We start from the raw sequence: 24,663 nt of genomic DNA on the forward strand, positions 1-24,663 counted from the left end.
AATGTTCGTAACTGCACTAACATTTGCTCATAATTTTAGGTCATACGCTACTCTTAACGGTAATATTTAGTGCATTCTCGAAAACTGGGATATCAGCAAAGCCCATTCTTTTACCAGGTGAGAACCGAGAGGAGCATTTCCTCGGGTTGTGTAATATTTTTACATGAAGCCGATCTTATTTGCGATTAATTTTTTTGCAGTTAATGGCACACAAAGGTCAAAAGATACCAGTCTCCGTATGTTGATCATTCTCTTGCAGATATAACCAGAGGTTTACAAAAATCAAACCATAAAGCTTCTGCCCTGACCCAGTTGCAGATGAACCACAAAACGAATCCAGCCACCCAGGCAGATAAAAAAATATTCCGAGTTACTGTAAAAATTCAAGACACTACAGCAGCCAAACATTACACTCGACTTAAGAGCACAATACGTGCATCAATACACATGTTTGGAGAATGACTATTAGCCATGATTTGTGAGCAGCCCCAATTCTGCCAACTCCAGCTCAACCAAAGATCCCATCAGTTTCCCTGACACTTAGCATGGAAAATGGCCACGAGATGTTCAGCACGTTGTCAAGTTTGTTCGTTTCTCAATCCGCTTGTCCTTTTGAGGGTCGCGGCGGCAGCGTGTCGAGTAGGGCGGTCCAGACCTCCCGTTTTCTGGCGACAGACTCCAGCACTACATAACTATACACTACACTATAAATTACTATAGACTATACATTAAACTACACTGTACACTACTATACACTACTACACTATGCACAGACTCTAGCTCTTCCCGGGGGAATTCCCAGGCCAGCCGAGCGACCATTGTCCCGCCAGCGTGTCCTGGGCCGGCCCCAGGGTCTTCGCCCAGTTCGAAGACCCAGGGGTCTTCACACGTTGCCAAGTACACCCATTGATTGCAAACATATACTGGTGACAAGTTCCTTTAAATTGAAACATAACCCAACACAAATGCACTTGTATAGTTTTTACTACAGGTTTACTTCAGCCCCTACAAGCATTCAAAATACACAAAACACAATGCAACCATTTGCATAATACCAAGCCTACGTGTTAAACTAAAACATACTACAAGTTCCACTAACATTTAAGCAAATACGTCTTTGTGATAGGGCACATATGGTTTAAGTCGGTTGGTGAACACCACATTTAGTTTTAGTGTTAGCAAACACATGCATACAACCTTACGTGTTCAACACACAAACATGCAAATTTCATGGGACCTCCTTTGCCAGTACCAAAATATGAGAATAGGTTTTCCCCTTTTTTCTGGCAACAAACAAGTGTTGAGATGTTAAAACACCAAAACTGAAACCTTTTACAAGAAATCATGTCTGCATTAACCACAATACTTGTGGTCAGAATGCAAAAAAAACACTGATAATATATGCATTTGAAACTGATTGGTCCACACCTGGTGCGGACCAATCAGTTTCAAAGACAATGCATATATTATCAGTTTAGTGTTTTAATATCTTAACACCTGTTTTGTTGCCAGAAAGGGGAAAACCTATTCTCAAACATGCAAATTGTTGCAGCTATGGTCTTTCTATTCCAGAGCTGCAAAATACAGTTGATTTACTTGATGTTGCAGGCTTAGAGTGGTGTCAAGTTTGCCAACACCACAATGTAGTCTTACAAGTAATTTGAAATGCACAGGAAGCAGGCGGTGATTCATTTTCAACGTCCTGGCAACACCTGGTGCTTGAAACTGATCTTTTGGCAACAGACACAGAAGTAACGTTAGTCTATTAGTATTACCTTTAAATATGGGAGTATACTCAATCATGGCTATGTCTAAACACACAATGTTTAAGAAATCCACCTACTTATTACGAAGTTTAAATGTTTAAAACAAAAACCACATTCATTGAGTTAAACTTGAATTGACTGACATTTCCAAATGAAGGTAAAAAGGTCATTATGCACAATTCAATTGATGCCACCACACACTGCAATTACCTCCCTCAACGCTAGATCATTCAGCTGTTACGACATATTACACCACCTGGACATAGGTTTCCCGATCACCCAATTAAAAAAAACCTCTGCAAGCCATTAAAACAGCAGCCAAGGGGAACAGAAACACAAAACACACAGAAAATGCCATCTTAAGACCTTCTTTTTTAAAATATGAAGTACATTTTTTTTGACAAAACCAATAATACTTATTCGGTCACGCACCAGAGCTAAACTCGATTCCAATTTATGACGAGGGAAATGGCTAGCGTTACTGTTTATTACTCTCTTTTTCACGCTTGTGTAATTTCTTAAGCATCACGGGCGCCCTCCAGTGACCAAATAAAGCCACACAATGATGGCGAGAATGTCGGAAGGGCAAGTCTGAAATGGATGCGAGAAACAGATTTCTTAACATAGCGCCAATTTCCTGAAAGAGCACCAATTGAATTCTATATTGTCCTCATTCACCTAGCAAAAACAATCAATGCAACAAGTCATTTGATTAATGTAGCGAGACAAAATGGCGTTGAAAAGGAGAATGAAGCCACCTATCACCACATTAATTTGGCTGAAAATGTAGGATTATTAAATGACCTTTTAGCAGTAATAATTCACATTTATAATGCGCATTCCATAACCAAGGATCACAAAGCGCATACTGCCTTAGCACTATCTAGTGATGAAATATAGGCGATTTCTAAAACAATGTCAATGCATACTGCACCACTTCAAAATCAACAAAGCACAATACGATTTCATCTGCCATTTGCTACTTTCCTCCTGGCAAAGCTTCAATATAAAAAAGCACATTACACATTTTGTTAGGGCTCTGCAATTATAAATTGTAAAAGGTTATAAAAGCCTTTCTGAGAAATCGTGGGTGTAATTATAATTATCCAACTAGCTGCACAGTTGATAAATGCCACGTTAAAACATAACAATCAAATAGTCGGCAGTTATGTTTTATGACCGTGTTTTCTGGATTTTTTCCCTCACTTTCAAAAACCACAAATCTGGCTTCTGCACACCAATAATGATGACCATAAAAGCTATGAGAGGTAACAGTGCTGTAGAACAAGCAGGTTATAGGACTTCTTTTTGATAAAGTTCCGCTCACTTAATTCTTGCAATCTGTAAAATAAACAGAGAAAGACTCACATTTAGCTCTTAATTAGCACTAAACATGTTGTTCATAGAATGCAATTGACACATTTACAATGACAAACAACAGCTTGTATTTATAAAGCATCTAAATCTCACACCGTATAATTACAAGCGTGGGTTTTTTTTTCTTCTGGGTGCTCCGCTTTTCCTCCCATGAAAATTAACACGCGTTAATTGGCTGAAAACATCTTAATACAAACAAGGACTACAGAGCTCGTACAACTGTTGACGCTGGCTCACCGCCTGGCTGCCTTCGAACTTGCCTGTGGTTCCTCAACAATTATGAGAAGGAATTTGCATGAACGTTGCTATATACAACAAACAATTGTTATTAAAATATGTGCGGCTAGACAATTTTTTTTGGGGGGGGGGGGGAAGGGAAAGAAGGGTAGAATGCTACAGGCCAGAAAGGTAATTCAGACAGTATGGAAGAGAGCATATGAAAACCTTTCAAAGACAGAAAGTCATATGCATGCAAAAGGGTATTTAATAGTACCCATTACATCCATTATCTAAATGTATTGTGAAATGTAAAAACATAAGACAATTTAGGCTTTCACAACGTATAAACAATAGTTGCGTATTATCAGAGGTTTTTCAGACATTTGTAAAGTTAGCAAAAAAAGTGTAAAAATATATTCAACTCTTGCACAAAATCCCTTTCTTCATACACAACACTTGCACACTGTTACGTGGTGGTATGCACTCATTGAAGGAAATGCTACTACGAGACAAAGTTGCGGCGAATTATCTCTTGCCACAATAATAACACATTGCTTGACTTTACATCCACAGTGCACAAAGAAACCCATTTCTGCAGATAGCACTGGCAGACATATTGGCAAGATGCCGGAACAAAATTCGGCGCACTCCGAACCTGCGAGATTTTTACGCCGGTCAGTCTCTCCACGCTCTCGGGCAGCTTGCTCATGATGTCCAGCACCTCGCTCGTCAGCTTTGAGGCTCCCACCTCCCCACCACCGCTGGAAATCATCGTCACCTTCCTTGCCTTGCTCAGTGGCTGGCTCACCTCTGTGGCAATCTGCAGGCCATCGCAGAGTGGGAGAAAAAAAAAAGATAAACATAATTGGCAACGCTGAAATGCCGATAAGAATAATAAACATTCCCTACTGCTGCTGCTATTCCTGGCAAAGAAACTCCGTAATTTTTGGCAGCGAGGTAGAATTTCTATACTGTACAGGTAATACTCAAATGGTACAAGTGTAAATAATTCCTTTATGTTACTGGTAAGGAAGTTGTAAAATATATTCATTGTAACTATTATAAATGTGCACCCTCAGTTAAGCTGTAAATTATTATGGGATTTTTCATGAAGCTATTCAGCCTAAAATTTTTAATACAACCATGAATTTGATCTAGTATGTTATATTTAAGGTGTCACCAATGGGGAATAATTTACTACATGAGATCTCCGTGTGATCCTCAGTCAGTGTGTGTATGTACGTGTGCATGTGTGCAAGCAGTAGTGTAATAGTCAGCATGAACGAACCTGGCAACCTTAGTTCCAATTCTTGCTCAGGGCCAACGTCGGTGGAAAGCGATATCCAAAACGGTCCTGTGCCTTGCTTTGGTCAACTCAGCCTTAAATAAGTAGCTGGTACTGCGTGTAAACGTTAGCACTGGCTCTGGGCATGGTGCTGGCCATAACATCTCAATTGCTATGCAAGCCTTAATAGGTTCTTGGCCATAACATCTCAATTGCTATGCAAGCCTTAATAGGTTCTCATTGACTGCACTTGCCTCCCCCCGCCCCCAATAGCCAATGAAGGCTACACGGGGGAACTTTGTTTGTGGGAGAGAACCTTAGGCAATGTCTCCAGCAGCAGGTCCACCATGGCAGCCTCTTCATAGTCCTTGAAGGCCTGGGCCTTCTGCAACATCTGCTCTGCCTCAGCCTTGGCCTTGGCCTCAATGGCATACGCCTCTGCCTCCCCCTTGATCTGTTGCGCACACAACGTGACAGGGAGCAGAACACAATATAAAGACATCAACCATCCACCACCACCACCACCACCAAACAAGTACTGCTGGCATGCTTAGTGCGCTTGAGACAATGGAAGGGGCACACAATTTGCCGTTCAAATATTTGCCAACACACACCCACACCAAATACGCTGGGCACTAATTATTGCGACCGGAGCCGAAACAAATATAGGAATCTCAGAAATTATAGAAACGACGTGCAGTTTTATTATAGAAACGACGTGCAGTTTTATTAAAAGCACTGCAACAAATGGTGAAGGAAATATGAAACCTCTTACCTTTATGGACTCAGCCTCTGCTTCCGCTTCCATTATCACACGAGCCCTGCCAATAAATCATTCCCAAGGGTCATTAACACAAGCATGGTAGCAGGGACGCACCTTCAGAATGGCTGAATTTTTAACGCTCAATCAGCCCGTGGTCATGGACCGACGTCAAGATTTGACAAAAACTTGCCACATGATGCCAAGTGCTAAACAAAAAGAAGTATTCGTGAACACAAATATTATCTAAATTAATCAAACACCCTTCAACAAAAAATACAAACTTACCCACTTACGGGACTGCCTACATATTCCACTAACACAATCGTTTGATCTACAATCAAGTAATATACAAAAAATTCATACAAGTAAAAAGTACTGTCGTAGTGCGTATAACCCACGTGAGTTTTAACATGCCAGATAATCTGCATTCCTTACACGTGTAGTGACAGAATCGGTCACGTAGCAGCATAGCGCTGGCTGCTGGCAGGGAAGGGGATCTGCAGCTTACAGCAGCCCTGACTGACAGCAGGCCACGTGATAGACCAGAGAGGGGTCTCGGGGAAAGGTTACGGAAGGGGCACACCGAGAACCCGCTGGTAGGTTCCAGAAGGGGGTGTGGCCGGGGGCGGAGCCAGGCCACGCTGACAGTATAAGAGGGGCCCCGGGAGGGGAGCTCGAGGCTGTCATGTGGAGTGTGATCCCATCGTGCTGATGGAGTCTCCACCGTCGTCTCAGTCACCATCTCGGCCGCGCGTCTGGCAGTCTACCAGCTGTCCTGACTGGGAGCCGTAGTTACCAAGTGTTAACTGTTAAGGCCGTTTAATAAACAGAGTGCCTCCTACTCTTAGTGTCTCTGAGTCAGTCACTACACATGCATGCATATGGCATTTTTAGTATGTATTTTGGGGCACATTGGCATGTTAATTTCATTATCAAGCACAGCTTTACAAACATATTTCAACCTTGCCCACATCCCCTATTAATTGGATATGATTTGTTTTTATGAAGATAAATCACCTTCCATGGCATTTTAATCTTTAACATACACTGATAAAGAAAATGGACAAATGACGAAAAGTGTGCAAAGAAGCGGTGCCATGCTTGAAATTACACTCGGGATGAAGGACACACGTGGATGAGGAATCACGAAACATATCGACTCTTAAGAAAGGTAGGTAAGTGGACTTAGACAGGAGACCTGGCTTAAATAGATGGCAGGCAATCAATAACTAAAATGGAGTGGTAACCAGAAAATGGAGAGTGTCCAAAAGGATGTTGCACTGCAGAGATAGGGCAGTGAAATTAGCTCATGTGCAGGAGCTGGACGGATTTAGCATCGCAAGACTGTGGCAAAGGCTTGGGGAAATCTTCATCCAGCAGTTGATAGATTACATGAAATTTCGGGGTGGGTACTGTGAGAGAGAAACTGCTTTGACTTACAATCACAATAGGCTGGTAGGGGTCATCAAAATGCATGCCCAGCCTCCTTTGTCTCCGCATTTGTGCTGCCGATACTATGCCAGGAATCCCAGTCAACTTAAACGAGGCCCCATGTTATCTGAATACATTTGCAAATGAAGTGTGTCGCGAGGAATGAAATGCAGACTGGTGCAACTATAAGTGTTGCGTGATAAAACACCATGCAACCACTCTTCAAACACATACACACACACACACACCTTCCCGCCTCAGCCAATTTCTCCAAACGATACTTCTCCGCCTCAGCCGGTTTCTTGATCTTGGCATCCAATTCCTTCTCGCGTCTCAGGATCTCCTGCTCCTGCACCAGGATCTGCTGGGTGCGCTCCACCACCAGGATCTGCATTTTCTCCTCTTCGATCTTCTGCTTGGTCTTTGCCACCTGTGATGGCACACGATGCAGTTCCAGAATTCATATCTAGCCAGCACGTAAATCATGCCTTTCTGCGCCTTCCTTTCCAATGTAAGAATAATTGATAACTTAAAAACTACACTAACCAAATTTTTTATTTACCAGAAAAGGCCCAGAGCTATATAGCTGTTTTCCAAAAGCATCCTGGCCACAAATGATAGCTCAGCGAAGAGGCTAATCATGTAGAAATGTATCACAGACAAATACTCTAAACGCATCTTTCTAAATGTGTAGGGAAAAACCGGAGGAACCAGATAAAAATCCACGCGACCATGGGGAGCACATTCAAACTCCAAATACGCGCATCAGGGTTGGGATCAAACCCAGTTCTTCCTGTATACAAGGCCAGGGAGTAAACATCTCGCCACCGCGGCACATGCATACCATCTTCAAGAACATAACTTTGTCACAAATGTCTTTAAAGCATGACATTGTTGTCAATATTGTTTAGTTTCAGCGCTGAAATTGTATGATCCAGCCTGGTGGCTCGGCGGTAGAACGAGCAGCAGAAGCGTCCTGCGAGTTCAAATCCTGGTTAGGTGCCGACTCAACACATTATCCTTTTCAGGTCGATAAAATGAATTGTCAACAGCATTTGTCCTGTGGAATAAATCACCGCTGACATAAGATTGTGGTATTTCCACCATTGGCTCAGTGCTATAAACAAGAGAAGAGCACTGCCTCAATGCTTATTGGGCAGGACTTTTAAAAGAGTATTGTCTGTTTGTGGTTCTCTGTTCGTACCCACCTGCAGCTGATAAGCAAGGTCCGCCTGTGCCTTTTGGGTATTGACTTCCATGTCATAGGCAGCCGTCTTCAGCTCGAATTCGAGCTGAGCTTTGGCGATTTCAATCTCGTTCAGGTACTGTGCAGCCACTTTCTGCTCCACTGCCATGGCTTCCTGCAAGGGCCCATGGACGTGCGTGACTTGCGGCATATGCATGGGTGCATGGTCAGTTATCAGTTATGGGCAACCATAAAAATCCCCAACATGTTTTGCAGGAAGATGACGCATACACGCATTCAGACTCCCCCCTCCCCAAAACCAACTTGTGCCTTGAAACGAATATCCCAACAAGTGCACACTTCCAAAGTTTTAGCTTATTGCTGCTCAGCAAGTAAACGATGACGAATGCCCATTTTGCAAGTCTTAAAAATGGACCAAGAATAACATTTTGTAATGAAAAAAAAGTGTACATTACATGATTAACAATGGTTACCGGTTGGCTACGTACGGCGCGAAAGCAGTTCAACATATGTACGTACATACGTACATACTGCAGCTTTCAATTCCCATTCCGCGGTTGTTTTCTAAGCTGCACGTCTCTCTGGTAACGCGCTTCGACCCACCTTGATGCCGGCATCTCGCTTCATTTCTGCCTCTCCGATGCGTGCGTCTCGCTGCACCTGGGCTGTACGTGCTTTGCCTAGTGACTTGAGGTAGTCCTGCGTGCCATCACACAGACAAGCACGTGTGTGCGTTTATCACTCGCGCAGCTTAACTCACGTGTGTGGCATGTATCGGTGTTAACTATTTAATACATATAAAACAACTTGAGAATAATTAAACTCCAGCCAAAATTATATTAGATTATAATAGAGGATAGGTAGGCCCAAATACACTCTTTGGAGCAGTGGTTCTCAACCAGGGGGTACGCGGACACCTGGGGGTACGTGGCATTGTCCCAGGGGCAAAGTGAGGTGACTTATGTGTGAAATTATATTATACATGAGTCATTGTTGAATAATCATGTATGAATCTGCGAATATAAAATTACTACAACATTCTACTCCATATGGTAACATAGACCGATATTAAAAAATACCTTTCTAAACTCAAGGATCGTAAACAATGTTTCCAAGAGTAACCAGTGAGGGCGAACAAATTATGTCACGTGTGCAGAGGGTCCATTAAAAAAAAAATTGTATTCGCTTGCATTAACTAGCTAGTTAGGATACCTCACAAAATTGAGAATCAGTTCAAATAGATTTTTCGATTTAAAGCTTTCGTGACTGCAGGGATTCATATTCTTGGTTCTTTCGGTAAAGTCACGTAGAAGGGAAATAATAAAATAATAAACAATTAAATTCTCACGACATTTCGATTGCAGCACAAGCAATCATCATCAGGTGTGAAAACCACAGCAAGAATTTTTTTTTTTAAACTTACCAAGAATATCAAATATTGATGTTTATCAATTCATACATTTATTTCTCAGAACCTTGTTTGGGTCCGGCAAGGGGGTACTCGGTTAAAACAAAATTCAACAAGGGGTACAGGAGTCAAAAAAGGTTGAGAACCACTGCTCTTGAGCTCCTGCTATTGGAGGCTGTTCCACCAGCATGAGCAAGAAATTGCTAAGCTGCATCTTTCAGTCCAAGTATCTTATTACATTTAAGGCAAAAAATACAATTAAACTGAAATAAAATTCAACTAATATTACAACACTGTAAAACAGATCAGCTAATATTAAAATTATGTTTTACTGGAGTGAAATAAGCAAGGGATTAAAATAATAAAATAAACTCGATTGCAGTTGAGTCACGCAATAAACATGTAAGAGTAGATTAACATCAATTCTTTACACTCACGATACATTCGTGGAATAATTTGTGCGATAGCGTGTTATTCATGGTTTATGCAAAGTATATGCATTTTCTTCCATTTGGGTTAATAGAGTAAAACTGAAACAACAAAAAGTAATTATTTGAATAAATACGACAAAAATAAATTTAACTAAAATCTATTATTCTTCAATAAATGTGACAATTTACCAAATTGCTGTGGTAGGTGAAACTTCATATGCCTAGTATGCATCGTAGTCAAAAGCTACAAAATTTACATAAGCGTTACAAACCAAAATTACTCAATGGACAGGAACCAGATAGAGTGCATGTTCAAGAATCCAGAAAGGAAATGCCGCACCCTTACCTCATCATCACGGACATCCTTGAGAGTGTAGCTCACCACGCTGATGCCCATGTTGAGGAGATCAGAAGAAGCCACGCGGAATACCTCCTGGGAAAACTTCTTACGATCCTTGTAGATTTCCTAAAAGCAGGAGCCGGTTTAATAATGCATCATGATGTGCACTCCAAATCAATTAAGACAGACAGACAGGAGAAACACTTGCACAGAAGAATGGCAAATGAGAGGCCACACCATAAATGCGAGTTCCGTGCCCGCAATGCCGCGAAAAGCACGTGGAACAAGGAGAAGCCAGGCTAAAGGACAACCCAGACAGAATCAGCAAGGGAGTGACAGTCAACCTCGCAGATAACAACAGCGGCGGAACAGTGATGCAATTGGGACACGTCTCAAGACTATGGCAGATTACAGCTGCACAGGACCAGGAACAGAAAGATGGAGCAGAAACGCAGGGCAGCGTTTCGCGCTGCCGTGCATGGAAAACGTTCCCATTGTAAAAAAAAAAAATTCCCCTCATCTGTCATTTTACCTAGATGGCAAACAGACATCTTTCAATATAGTTCAGGTTCATGGTTGTTAATTTCAAATGGGAAAATGGCAGCTCAGGCAAATTGATGCGTCACTTGTGGTGAGAAGAACCTAGTCCCTTATTAAAATTTGCACTTTTATATTTTATTCATGCATAATTTGAATAAGATAACCGATAATGGTGATTAATAAATAGTCAGGGATTTATTTTTTGCATTAACTGCAGCTTTTAAAACACAGAAACGAGTGACCTAGCCTGATGACGATGAAGCCAGTCTCTTTAAGTAAACCCACCTCCACGGTCATGTTGCCCATGATTGCACGCTGGTGTCCTTCCAGTGTCTCCAAAGCGATCTGGCTTATCTCCTCGTCCCCTTTCCCCAGAAACATCTGGCAAGCAGCTGCTAACATATCCTTGTTTTGTCCTTGTATCTTCACCTGGGAGCCAAGATACAACAGTTGTGACACAATTGAACCCATTAAAGATACGTTATCACAGCTCAGGAATGGGCATCGTAAAGTGAAAAGCAGAAAAGAGCAATGTGTTTTTTTCTGTTTTTTGTTAGACAGATTTTTTTCAGTCCAAGTGATGTCACCTGTTATGCATACCAATGCAAAATAATTTTTAGCTCATTAATGCCAAACGCTTACAAGATCCGAAGGTGTATGTTTGTATGAACAAAGGATGTTTTGTTTCAAATAAGTTCCTGTTCAGTGATGCTTCTGCAACTGTTTAATCCACGACTATTGTATGTTATAGGAGAAAGGAGATAAGGATAGCCTATAGCTTGTGTATATAGACTGCATTGTTCCATTCCTGCAATGGCTCACAATTTAATTCAAGCAATTACCCATTGCAAAAATTAAGGCCTGATGTGGTAAAAGTAACCGTTTGTCAGGAGATGACTAGACAAAAACCCAATCTTGAAATTAACACTGTAAAATAACCGTTTCAAAGCAGTGATGGTTGCCTAGACCTCCCATGTCAAGTTGCTGAATTCTAATAAGCTTTGCCTGGTTAAAATTGGACAAATTAGTTACAAAACAAGTAACCAAGATATTAAAAACCCATCATTGCATATCACGAATGACAAGAACATGAATAATATTTAATGCGTCACTAAAACGAAGCATTTTCTTCAAAAACATTCAATGGGTGCACTTGCTTGATTACTCATAAATAGGGGGACTATGGTGATACTTAAAAGAAGCAGTGTCTGCATCGAATGTAAGCCCTAATGAAAGTCATGGCTAAATTAACTTCACACCAAAAACCTCTTAAATGTCTCTCTCCAAAACAAACTGTGCCTCTCGGAGATGTTATAATCGCATCGTTGGTGAAACGCTAAATACTTTGAAAGCCACATTGTGACTTTGCTCTTTGGGTAAAGCATTTGCTCAAACAGGCACCACATACATACAAAGCCAAGGATCCCTTCTTTAAAAAGTAGGTGTAAGTGGTTTTAGAAAGCACCTAGTAAGAATGGCACAACACATGGGAGTGGTGCACGGTCAGCACCATGCTAAATTAACACCATATAGGCGAATACAAATATCCCTATGGTCTTAATAGACTCATGGGAGTAAGTAATGCTAGCGAGCTACTCGTAACCATTTTCCGTTCCAAGATGTCTGCAAGTTGCAGGGTGGGTCCCGTTCACCTCTGAATCTGAGGAAGGCACAAGCGGCTCAGCTTAAATTTTATTTAGAGGGGCATAGCACCGTTGCTTTTAAAAACATTGTAATCACCACAGAGAACTGTAGCAACACGACCGTACTCTCTGATAGCTGGCGACAAAACTTTACCAAACGCCCTCCCGCATGGCCATTTACTTCCGATTCCATTCAGAATCGATTCGAGTCGGCTCAGAATCGATTCCGTTCTGATGACATCATCGTACATAATCGGAATGGAATCGGTAGAAAAAAACGGAACAAGGAAAGGGTTAAGGCAAGCCACTTGTTTTAACGAGAGTGGTGTGGTCAGAACGATGCCCGACCACCTTTGTCTCCCTAATGATTACGCACCACACCAGGTACTCATTTAAGGCTGAGTCTACCTATGCATGGCACTGATGTTAGCCGTGTCCGAAAATGAAACTCAGGTGAATGGGATCATAGCATAGTCCACGTTTCCCTCGCTTTATGCGGGTTTGTTTTGTGCGATTGTGTACATGTGGCTAACCTATTTGTACCCAAATTTAGCAATATGCGGTTTGAATTTACTTATATGCGGCTATGCGGTCGGACAAGAACATTATTGCATGTACTTTATGCGCTACTCGGCAGGCAGCCGTCTCATGAAGTGCATTCTGGGTTGGGTGACTGTGCGGTCTATGCTACACAAATTTGTTTTGTGTCCCTTTTTAGGAACTCATCTACCACGTAAAGTGGGGGATACACTCTCCACTGAAGCACAGCTCAGCACATATACAAACAAAGATCCCCCGTATAAACTTTAACAGACTGTTCGGACAAGTGCTGTTAGTGAGCACCTATGAAGGCCGGGCTCAGCTCACGAGGAGGTGGGTGGTCAGCACCATGCCCAGCTGCCGCCTTTGTCTCCCTCATGGCAATGTTTACACACAGCACCCGGTACTCATTCGAGGCCGAGCCAAACTAGGGGAGGCTCAGGACCGGTTCAGATAATCGTCACTGGTGTTGGCCATGACCGGGAATTGAACTCAAGTCATCGGGTTCGTAGCGCAACGCGCTAACCGCGACCCTACCACTCCACCACACATACACAAGCAGCCATAGACACACATGCAACTGCTCCATTATCACATAAAAACCCTCATTGCACATTTAAATACTCAATTACCTGCGCTATTCCCGTTACCGAGATGGGAACGCCCTGTCGCGTGTAAACTTTCTCGCTCCTCACATTCAGAGTCATGGTGTTGAGAGAAATCCTGCAGAGGTGGCAAAGGCAACACAGTTTAAATGAATTCATTTCAGGGATGTTGAATTGCCTTTTACCTCTTCCTGTGCAAAATTATTTTATTATTCCGGAACATTAGACAAAGCTTATCGTTCAGATATAGTAAAGGTCTTCTGTCTTATAATGTGGCAGCAATATTCCCAAGTAAATTATGGAGATTAGCATGATGACATTTTCAGGGCTCAACTTGTCATGGAATATTTTTTGAAGCCCCAAGACCCTGCCCCCTCCTGACAGTGATTCACCTTTCGTCAACATCCCCTTGCCCACCAGTATCTACGTTAATCCTCTATTAATTACGCACCATTACATGCAAAATTGTAGAGTACTCAATATAATAGTATTTTTTTTCTCCACTTCATCAAAGCACTCTGCTTTTAATTATTCTTCTCTAATACATTCTCTGATCTGCACCTTGACAACAGTTTTTAGAATTCATGTGTAGGAATATTTTTCAGAGCTCAGCCCTAGACATTCTACTTTAAAAACAGATTTTACTTGCCAACCAGGTCGAGCACAATATCTACCATAACAATGGTGTGTGGTGCAATTTGTATAGCTTGTGATCCAAAACCAGCATGGGGATAGTTTAATTTGAATATAGTCAAAATGGTGGCTCTTTCAATGCGCCTTTTGGAATCATGTTTAAGCTATTTTGCTTTCAGATTACAAACGCAGCTTTAGACACCTGTACAGCCTCAAATACCACATAATACATCAGAATTAATACACTCTCAAATAACATGGATGTAATATATCTCAACATAAAAGGCAAACGATAAGAGCCTCGAAGAAGAAAATTCAGACAGCGATAAAGCTAAATAGGATTTTATCATTGTACGAGACTAATATGTTAACAATGCATGACCGCAGCTGAAAATAAATTTGTGAAATCTTACCTTTGCAATTGCTGGATGATTGGCCAAACGAAAACTCGGCCACCTGTAATGGTGATGGGAGGGGAACGGCCACAGCCTGGCGATAGCACAGCAAAAGCTCAGTTAATCAAATATGCCAGTTTAAACTCATGGTTCACCCTACAACTCTTCAAGAAATAAACTAAGCCTGCATTATAACTATGATATTATAAATATTCTACTCTTTTTTCAGAGGTACTCGCCAGTCACTTGTAGAGAATTTTAAGTTGATTGTAGAGAAAGTCAGGCCGTTTAAGAGTACAGTATACGGTAGTGCAGTACTGTATGTATAGTGGCGATAGCGTCACCACTGTACTACATACTAAAGCTTCCGTAAACAACAGATCTATGATAAGCGCACGGCAGATGGGTGTCGGAAATTTTTCCGGAAACATTAAACATTATATTGCCGTCTATGACAGATGCCGGTTAATAGAGCATTCCGGATGGTAAAGTGCCAGATAACAAAGGTACATGTTGAGATACAGTGGACGCGTAGGCATGGGAAACTGTACGGAGGAATATTCGGGAATGCACACGTTGAGTTGATTGAGAGTAGGTGGCCTGTCCATGTGGGGACACTAGCTGATTGAGGGCAGGGCCTACAGAGGGTATATAAAAGAGAGCCTGAACTCAGTTTGGGGTGCAAGACTGAAGAGAGACGACCAAAGCGGGGTGCAACGGGTCTGGGTTCAATGGAGCTGTACCGACTATCTACACCGAAATAAAGACTTACCCTTGTTAAAATGGATGCCGCCAAGGGACTCCTTTACACTGGTGGCAGCGGTGGGATGTCATCTTTGACATCCCGACAAAGAACCCGAAGAGGAGCTCGACAAGAAGAGGAGGCGCCATCCCTAAGCGCCCCAGGACCCTGAGATTCAGATACCAGCGGGAGCCGGGCCCCGCTGGCCGCCACGTTCCCGGAAGAAGCCGAGATACCTCAATTGGAGAGCTCAGATGAAGGGTGAAGACAGCTGGCGGAGAAAATAGATCGCCTCACCTCATCGATCGATCAGCTCATAACGAGGATCGTCGACGAGAGAGAACTGGGCCGGGTCGGCCACCAGAGGCGACTGGGTAGCCTTCATCAAGCGCTTCAAAGCGGCCATCAGGGTTAGCGGGTTGGAATGAAGAAGAGGCCCTCCGAGCACTGTCCACGGTGCTCAATGATGGGGCGCTGACGGCCTTCTGCACCTTCCCGGAGGCTCAGCGCGCCACGCTACAACAGGCCTATGCAGAGATGGCGGAACTTTTCTGCCCGCCATCCAGCGGCAGGCAACGGTTCTCAAACCGGCGGCGGGAAGAGAACAAGCCGCCGATGGCCTTCCGTAGCACCCTCGTGATAAATCGCTAAGGTTACGTTCCCCAGAATGGACAAGGCGGCCAGAGACGCGCTGGTGGCAGAGAAGATATGGGGCCTCATCCAAAGAAGCAGAATCGTACAGCCCATCGTGCCGGAGAGCGACCCGACTTCGCTGTTGTTCACGAGGTGCCTCCGGGCACATGAAGAGGCAAAAGCACTGATCTTTATGACGGCGCAGATAACGGAGACGACGGAGAACGGAGGAACCCGGGAATCTACGGAACAATCGGGAACAACATCTACCACCAGACCCAAAGTGGCCAGCGATCTTCAGGCTACCTTGGGGGAGATGGCGTAGCCATTCGCGAATTCACCAACCCAAGGCGCAATCGACAGGAGCAGCGACCATGGAGGGACCGGGGAGGAGCAAGGAAGTGACCGGAGATCAACTGCTACCCAGGCGTGGTTCGTCCACTCGAGGCGTTGGGGCACCGTCTCACCAAGCAGCTGGAGATACTTTTCTACAAGTTGTTTTGTTGTGTTTAAAATGATTCCTTCAACGTGAACTGTATAATGAAGATAACATTTTAAGTTGTTTATATTAGAAACCGCTGCAAGTCTCATTTGTGCCTCGGGGAGGTCTCGGGGAGACTGTGAAGGCGTACGAGTAAGAGATATCCCTTAATTATTTGTGATTAGCTTAGCATTTTAGCCACGCCATTTGAGACCATTCAGTGCGGTGTAATTACTATGTCACAACGCTAGGTTGCACTGTACAAATATAGCAGGTCATGGCTTACACACTCTAGGCTTTTGGCAGTCAAAGGAGTTGTGTAGTGTGGACTTGAGGGTCATGGGGACAGCATATGAGTGCTTTGTGGTTTTGTTTTGTATTGTTTATAATTGCCTACCGTTAGTAAATAAGCCAGTTATATCACCTTGATGGGAAGGCCAATAACATGACGAGGTTTTTCTTAATTAGAACATCATCTTTTCAGAGGTCACTCACAACAGCCGCATCTAGTGGAAATGTCCCAAGCCGCCACTGCAGCTACCGCTGCGGGAAACCGGGCCATATCACAAGAGGATGCCAGGGTAAAGTCGACCGGGCACAAGCAAGCTATCTCCAACCACCGATGCGGGACTTCCCAAGAAAGAAGCAGGCCAGTCGCGATACCACGGGCACTCGGCCAGATTATGCACACACCTCATCATAAAAACCCTCATTACCATCATCACCAGCACCGCCCACTTTGTCGCGGCGATCCGGTGCGGCACAACGGGACGTAATTGGCCGACGTCTAAAATGAAATGGAAAAGGTGAGCGAGAAGGATTGTAGCAGAAGCCTTAGGGACGTCCGTGTTAGCAGGAGTGGTAGGGGGAAATCCTGTAAGGGCGTTAGTGGATACGGGGAGCCTCGGTCACCATCATATCCACGCTCGTGTATGAAATGTTACCGTCGGCTAGCCGTTGCTTAAGAGCCGGTGTACAGTAAATTTGTCGCAGCAAAAGGCGGCTGATACAGACTGAATGGATCCGCTTACAAAAGGAGGACGACTCTCTGGGAGTCCCTTGCCGCACAGGCGACCGAAACAGCCAAGAATATATAGCCAGGCGTGTCATTTGTAAAATGGCGAGGATTGTTGATAAAAATGGGACCCCTTAACGGCAGCGTCGCTGTATGGTGATACCCACTCTCCTGTGCACCAGTTGTTGTCAGAGGTGCACGCTGAACAGCTTATGCACAACTGGGTCACCGAAAAACACTGTGTACGTTGCAATCTCGTTATTATTGGCCAGGGATGACAAAGGATGAACGGGATTGGGTAAATCGATGACAGGAGTGTGTGAAGAGCAAACCTCCTTCCCAACCTGGACAACCTCCCCTGCAGTCAATTTCAGTATGAAGGGTGAACGAGTTGGTTGCGCGAGACACTCTTGGTCCGTTCCCAAAAACGCCTAGAGATAATAAATATTTACTGGTTGTGATGGAAAATTGTACTCCATGGCCCATGGGATGGTCTCTGCCAGACCAGACGGCTGCATCTATATCAGAAACCTTCCTCCACGGATATGCCTTGTACAAAGGTCCCTCTGACAAACTGCTCACGGACGAGGGTCGAAATTTTTCCGCTAAATTACTGCATGATGTATGCAAAATTATGGGTGCAAAGAAAATGTGAACATCGCCATACCACTCCCAGTCCAACGGACAGGTGGAACTGATCAACTGCACGCTGACTGCGATGATGTGTCACGCCATAGCTGACCAACAAACTGACACTTGCACATCCCAGGAGTCTTAGGGGCTTATCGGAAAGCACCGCACTCGTCGACCGTGCTCTTCCCCTTCTTTTTGATGTACGGGAGACACGCAGAGCCAAAAATTGAAGACCAACTCGTGGGTCTCCTGGCTAAACCTGTCACGTGGCCGGCTTCCCTCAGATTGCCACTGGAGAGGCTGCAGGAAGCTCGGGAGGCCACAATCGAGGAATCGGCTAGATCGTAATCAGCAAAGGAACGCGTGCAAAATAGAAAGGAAACGCCATTGCCATTTGAAAGGGGGGATTCTAACCTGGTTACACTGTCCCCAGGTCCGTGTGGGCACATCGGCAAAATTGCACCGTCCCTGGCAAGGTCTTGTTGAGATCATCCAAATTCTCTGCCCGCAAAGTGTACGCATCCAGATGGGGCACCGGCGATGGGTGGTCCACCCGAGTCACTTGAAACCATATAGAGAACCATTGGCGCAAACGATCACCCAGATTTATAAGGGCCATTCTCTCCTTTTTGCAGGGGCCTGTGTTCAGCGTAAAATAATCCCATACTCCCAGATGATATCCCCTTGTGAAACTCGTACCTCAAACGTCAGGGAGAATATACTTCTCCCTTATGAAATCCTATTGACTAAGTTGTTCCGTTATGGTTATTATATACATCCCCAAGTGTAAGATAGTTGTAAAGCCGGGACAGTTATGTTCGTCGTCGGGGGGGGGGGGGGGGGGGAGTGGGGAAGGTGTAGGGGACTATATCGGAGTTATGGTTGGGGTACACGTTGAGAGTGGACGCGTAGGCGTGGGAAACTGTACGGAGGAATATTCTGGAACGCACACGCTGAGTTGATTGCGAGCAGGTAGCCTATCCACGTGGGAACACTAGCTGATTGAGGGCGAGGACTACAGAGGGTATGTAAAAGGGCTCCCTTTTACATACCCACACAAGGCTGGAACAAGACTGAAGAGAGACGACCAAGGCAGGGTGCAGCTGGGCTGGGTTTAACGGAGCTGTAGCGACGATCTACACCGAAGGGACTCCGTTACAAGTGTATACATAAGGGAGCTAACGGTTCCCAAATGACTACCTTTAAATAAAAAACACACATCAGCCGGTGGCCTCAGTGTAATCACAGCCACTTTAAATACCAATTTCTGTCTGTTTGATGATCAAGTTTTTTATTACTTAATCAAAGATGCGTTTGTGTTCTTTGTTTTAAAGTGGAATGTGCTGCCAAAGTCATGTAGCTAAAACATAAAGAATATTTCATGTACAAAAACGATTTGTATTATTGGTTCTTTCGGTAAAGTCACGTAGATGGAAACAATAAAACAATACAAATATAAAACAATAAAATTCTCAGGACGTTGCGACTGCAACACAAGCAATCATCATCAAGTGTGAAAACCACAGCAAGAAATTGAAAAAAGTGGCGGGTTTTTTTATCATTAGCACCACGGAGAGCGATTTGACAATTTGTTCAGATGGACGAGTCCATCTATGTTCGGAAAAGAGGGGGGAGACGAAAAATAATGGATGCGGTCTGAAAGCCACCTTAAGCGTGATCAATCAATTAAGACCCGAAATGGTTTATCAAATCCTTCCAATGATTGCTAAGCCAGAATCCATCTTCTCGGTTGAATTTGTCTGTGTTTGTATATGTGGATAGCCTCATGAACAAATCTCTCATGGTAGCCAGATGGCTTGCAAAGAACCTCTGTCTTAAAAAAGTCAATGTCATGTGAGCCTACTGAATTATAACAGTGATCTGCCACGACCGAGGTGTTGGTCCTACCGTGTATCAGGTCTGCTTTGTGTTCACGAATGCGGTCCGAGACGGGTCGTTTGGTTTCTCCAATGTAACTACTACCACAGAGGCAACTTAGTTTGTAGACGCCAGGGTACTGTATGTCCGGAATCACATCTTTTACAGACAGAACCAGATCACGGATTTTATGTAATGTGTTGAATCGGACCTGGATCTTGTGTTTATTCAAGATTTTGGAGATCTTTTTTCTGATCCCCGCAATGTAGGGTAAAGTGATGGTTTTGAAAGGCTCCTCAAGAGGGTCCTTCTTCATGGTTGGAGTGATAGCTTTACGGATTGTGTAGACGGAATAACCATTAGCCTTAAGAGCTTGGTGTACGTGCTTGAGTTCACTGGCTATGTGTTCCTGGTCGGATATGCATTGGGCTCTATGGTGCAGAGTCTTGATGAGGGAACTCTTCTGGGATGGATGGTGGTGGGAATCCGGTTTCAGGTAAGCATCCATATGGGTATCTTTCCTGTAGACAGAGTGGCTCATTGAACCATCAGGTCTCTTTTTTTATTAGGACATCCATCTTTTTCGACTTCCATGGTAAATGTGATGGCTGGGTGTATGGAATTGATGTGGTCGAAGAATTGGTCTAGAGCAGGCCAGCCATGTGGCCAGATGACAAGTGTCATCCACGTACCTCTTCCATAAGGTTGGGCGCAGAGTGGCAGTCTGGATGGCGTCAGTCTCAAATTTCTCCATGAAAATGTTGGCTACAACCGGAGATAGGGGGGAGCCCATTGGGGTGCCCTCAGTTTGTTTGTAGAAAGTTCCATTGGAAGGATTTGATAAACCATTTCGGGTCTTAATTGATTGATCACGCTTAAGGTGGCTTTCAGACCGCATCCATTATTTTTCGTCTCCCCCCTCCTCTTTTCCGAACATAGATGGACTCGTCCATCTGAACAAACTGTCAAATCGCTCTCCGTGGTGCTAACGATAAAAAAACGCCACTTTTTTCAAATTTTCTTACTGTGGTTTTCACACCTGATGATGATTGCTTGTGTTGCAGTCGAAACGTCGTGAGAATTTTATTGCTTTATATTTTTATTATTTCCCTTCTACATGACTTTACCGAAAGAACCAATAATATGAATCCCTGCAGTCACGAAAGCTTTAAATCAAAATTTAAAAACTATTTGATTAAAGACTATAATGAAATTAATGACTGAGAACTCACGCTATCAAAAGTCTGATAAATATAGATGCACTAGGAAGGGTTAAAACAACCACCTTCAAACATTTATTGTTTATTGCTGAAAAGGTTATTTCAGATTATGAGTCTTAAGGAACTCCTGCAAAACCAAATTATAATGGGTGTACATTTTTGGCCGAAGAGGCTTGCATTGAAATGTTGTTTTTGGAATGGCGTAAGCAAGCGTGTAAACCACTAAAGCCTTATCGAACTTCAAACTTTATTAAATAAACAAAATAATTGGCTGATTACACAAAGGATCCAAGGGAAAGTTTTTCATGAATGACACTTTACACAAATGCAGTGCTCCTACTTTACTGTCAGGGAGATGCAGCACTGACATTAATGAAGTACAGTCGTGTTTTTGGACGATGTCATGTTTTTTACAGTTTGCGTTCATGTTACTCCGTGCATTCAGAGCCAGGCTTTGTGACTTCAATAAAAAGAACACTAATTACATTTGGATACCACTGTGGTTTGTTAGAAAATGCTAAGGTACATCTGGGTCCATGCATATCATTAAAAAAACATCTGACATGTGACATTTTTCATAGTAAGCAGACATTTTAAAGCAAATCAAATTTCAAATCCAATACATACAAGTTATATCGAATGCGATTCTGTGGATGCGTTTATTTTGCAGAATTCGCATATTGCATTTGTGCCTTTCACGAATAGTAAACGTTAAATACATTCTGAAAGGCAAATTCTGAAACAGTGCATGAGAACACAACTAAAATTGTACAAGGTGCTAAGCAAAAATTGTTTAAAATTTCACAAAATGTTCAACCTTATTTAAGAAAAGGGCCATCTGGAATGGCGAATAAACTACATTTCCTAATTAACGACATTCAGGCTGGTCATCTACTCATATAACACACTAAACATTACCCCGCACAAATAACAGCGAAAGCTGTTTACAACAAATGTGAAAAACTAGGCCACGCTTGTAGGGTCACTCTTGCATACGAAATATACGCCCCGAAATGCACCACTTAAAATGAAACAAGAGCTGTAAAAAATAAATGCCATCTTGTTACAGGTAAAATAAACATTCAAATGGCCAACATGGGCGACTATACTTATCTATGACTTAGAACTTTCGTGACTGCATGTATTCATATTCTATTAACATAAGGCAGAGTTAAAACATAGTAGGACCAATACTTCTGCCGTGGCTGATCATTATTTTAATGCAGCTGGCTCACACGAAATGGATTTCTCTAAGACGATGGTACTTTGCAAGCATACTGGCTATCAACAAAGATTCGTTCATGAAGCCATCCATATATACAGACACAGAAACAATTTCAACCGAGAGGATGGTTATAAAATCATTGGAAAGATGTCATCGACCACTTTGGGTCGTGACTTGATTTGTGTTTTCTTGTCAACCTCCAGCAGTGTGGGTGTGTGGAGGAGGCGCAATGATTTGATTGGTGTAGACCTACTAAGTGTGTCGGAGCTTTCGCCTATATTAATATTAGCTGCCCCGCCCATCTCTAAACCTTTATAAACAGCTTGCCCTCAAAGGCTATCCTGTTCCTGATGACGACCGCTTGTGTTGCGATCGAACGTCGTGATATTTTTATTCACTTTAATTTTATTATTGTATTGTTATTTTTTTTCTATCTACGTGACTTTACCGAAAGAACCATAGAATATACTTATCTAATGTATTTAGCGTGCTCCATCACCGTGGTATATTTAAGCTCTCGTGTAGAGACACCCCCTGATTGCATTCCTGTTGCTGTACACAATTCTCTCCACGGTTGTAAAGATGACCTCTTGTTAAAAGGTGTCGTAACGTCAATATCTGCATGTTGGCATATCTGCTACAAAAAGTAAAGAAATTAAACTAAAAATGTTATAAGTTTTTCTTAAATTGAAAACTTAATTTATTTAGAACTGCTCTTTGTGTTTAGTTTGTTGTCGGTCAACACGATTCGCTACGCGCGGTGCAAAGGTCCAATGTACAAAAATCACGATGATTTGAGAAATGGAGAATGATTAATCAAAAGCATCCCAAACCTCGTTACTCCATGGACACTCAAGGCCTGCAAAGTCTCCCCAGATGTCATGTATGTTGAACTTGTTTCGCACCGTACGTAGCCAACCGTGCTAATGGGAGATTAGACTAGACCAAGCAGTGATTGGTGCAAATGAAAACAGCGAATGACAAGAGACAGGTAATAAGTGCGTCTATGGGAGCCACGCCCTTACCAGACACCACCATTGCCTCATTGGGACCGCACGTGTAGAAACCCATTGTTCAGAGGCCGACTCACTCCCACGTGAAGGACAAGCGCAACCACAAAAATCTGGAAATATATGGACACACGGAAGAATACGCAACAGCTGTTACATAACGTAAATACCTTGCCGATCCACTGTGGAAAGGCCCTCTTGAACGCTGCTTAAATGCTGGTTGGTGAAGGCGCGAGAGCACAGTAAACCAGTATAACCATGGATTTTAAAGCACAGACTTATGCTGCCCACAGCGTTGCCCCGGGACACACAGCCTGCAATAAACGATTCTATAGGAAGTGTGGTCGCCCATCCAAGGACTACCCAGTTAACATTAAAAACGTTGGAGTAACGTTGGTTGGCATGTGGTTGAACGCGTTGGTGCAACGATTCCTCGTTTACTGGGTATCCAGGCGTAAATTAGCTTAGCTTTCGGGACCTTAGGATTTACTTGACAAAAAAAATCAACACAATTCGTCAATATCACTGCATGAAAAGTAAAATATTAAAACAGCCGACGTTTTGAGCAACGACCCTTCAAAGTACACACACATTATTCAGAGGATGTTACATAATAACAGTGTTTTTATACGGATACGTTTGTTTTGAAACGTCACAATTCACTTAACCCTGTTGGCTATGTTATCACGAACTTATTAACCAAACGTGCTATAGACATCATCAGCCATGGTCAATCCACTGCTGGATGAAGGCCTTCACGAGCCGCCGCCGACTCAAATGACCATGCGATGCATAATAATCCACCTCAGCTTCTGCAAATGTAATGGGTTTTTTTTACGTGATCGCTCCATCTCTTCGGTAATATCCTTTCCTAAATGTACTTTTGTTTAATTTTCCAAATGCCAGGCGAAAAAAAATAAAACCCCTCGTACGCCGCAACACGCACGGCGACATATTTGCCTCAAAATGTACGACCTCTTGCAAACCGCAAACAGGGTCATTTCAGCAAATATAATGCAAAGCAAGTGGCGTTGCTAAACTGATGCTGCGCTTTCAGCAAAATTACTGAAAATTATCGCGAATTATTTGCGAAAAAACCGCGGACTTACCGTGCCCGCTCGCAAACAAACAGAAAAAAACGATTCGGATTGCGTAGAGCGCACTGGGAGCTGCCTTATTGTTCCTGATCCTATTGGCTCATCGCGCACACGTGGGTGAGAGTTGGGCCAATCAGCGCCCGGGC

The 24,663-nt window shown here is 43.2% G+C and overlaps 1 protein-coding gene across 1 annotated transcript; it reads right to left on the reverse strand.

Moving 5' to 3' along the window:
- Nucleotides 1–968: 968 nt before the first annotated feature.
- On the reverse strand, nucleotides 969–24,663 carry FLOT1 (flotillin 1). The gene is made up of 13 exons (XM_032964436.2): nucleotides 24,530–24,663; nucleotides 23,436–23,533; nucleotides 14,602–14,677; nucleotides 13,583–13,673; nucleotides 11,053–11,196; nucleotides 10,234–10,353; nucleotides 8,652–8,747; nucleotides 8,050–8,202; nucleotides 7,090–7,271; nucleotides 5,423–5,468; nucleotides 4,964–5,101; nucleotides 4,018–4,182; nucleotides 969–3,107 (listed from the first exon to the last, which is right to left on the reverse strand). The coding sequence occupies exons 2-13, from the start codon at nucleotides 23,479–23,481 to the stop codon at nucleotides 3,090–3,092; spliced, it is 1,275 nt and encodes a 424-aa protein (XP_032820327.1). The 5' UTR covers nucleotides 23,482–23,533; nucleotides 24,530–24,663; the 3' UTR covers nucleotides 969–3,089.

Source organism: Petromyzon marinus, chromosome 32 (assembly GCF_048934315.1).
Source record: "Petromyzon marinus isolate PM22_M1 ecotype Great Lakes invasive population chromosome 32, UKy_Petmar_22M1.pri1.0, whole genome shotgun sequence".
NCBI classification, from domain to species: domain Eukaryota; kingdom Metazoa; phylum Chordata; class Hyperoartia; order Petromyzontiformes; family Petromyzontidae; genus Petromyzon; species Petromyzon marinus.

Bases quoted from the DNA above. Each gene is read 5' to 3' on its own strand.
- FLOT1 (XM_032964436.2), bottom strand. From the start codon at position 23,481: ATGGGTTTCTACACGTGCGGTCCCAATGAGGCAATGGTGGTGTCTG. The intron at 10,354-11,052 runs GTGGGTTTACTT...TCCTGCTTTTAG, and splicing joins TGGGCAACATGACCGTGGAG to GAAATCTACAAGGATCGTAA. The intron at 5,102-5,422 runs GTAAGAGGTTTC...TGTGCGCAACAG, and splicing joins CAGAGGCTGAGTCCATAAAG to ATCAAGGGGGAGGCAGAGGC.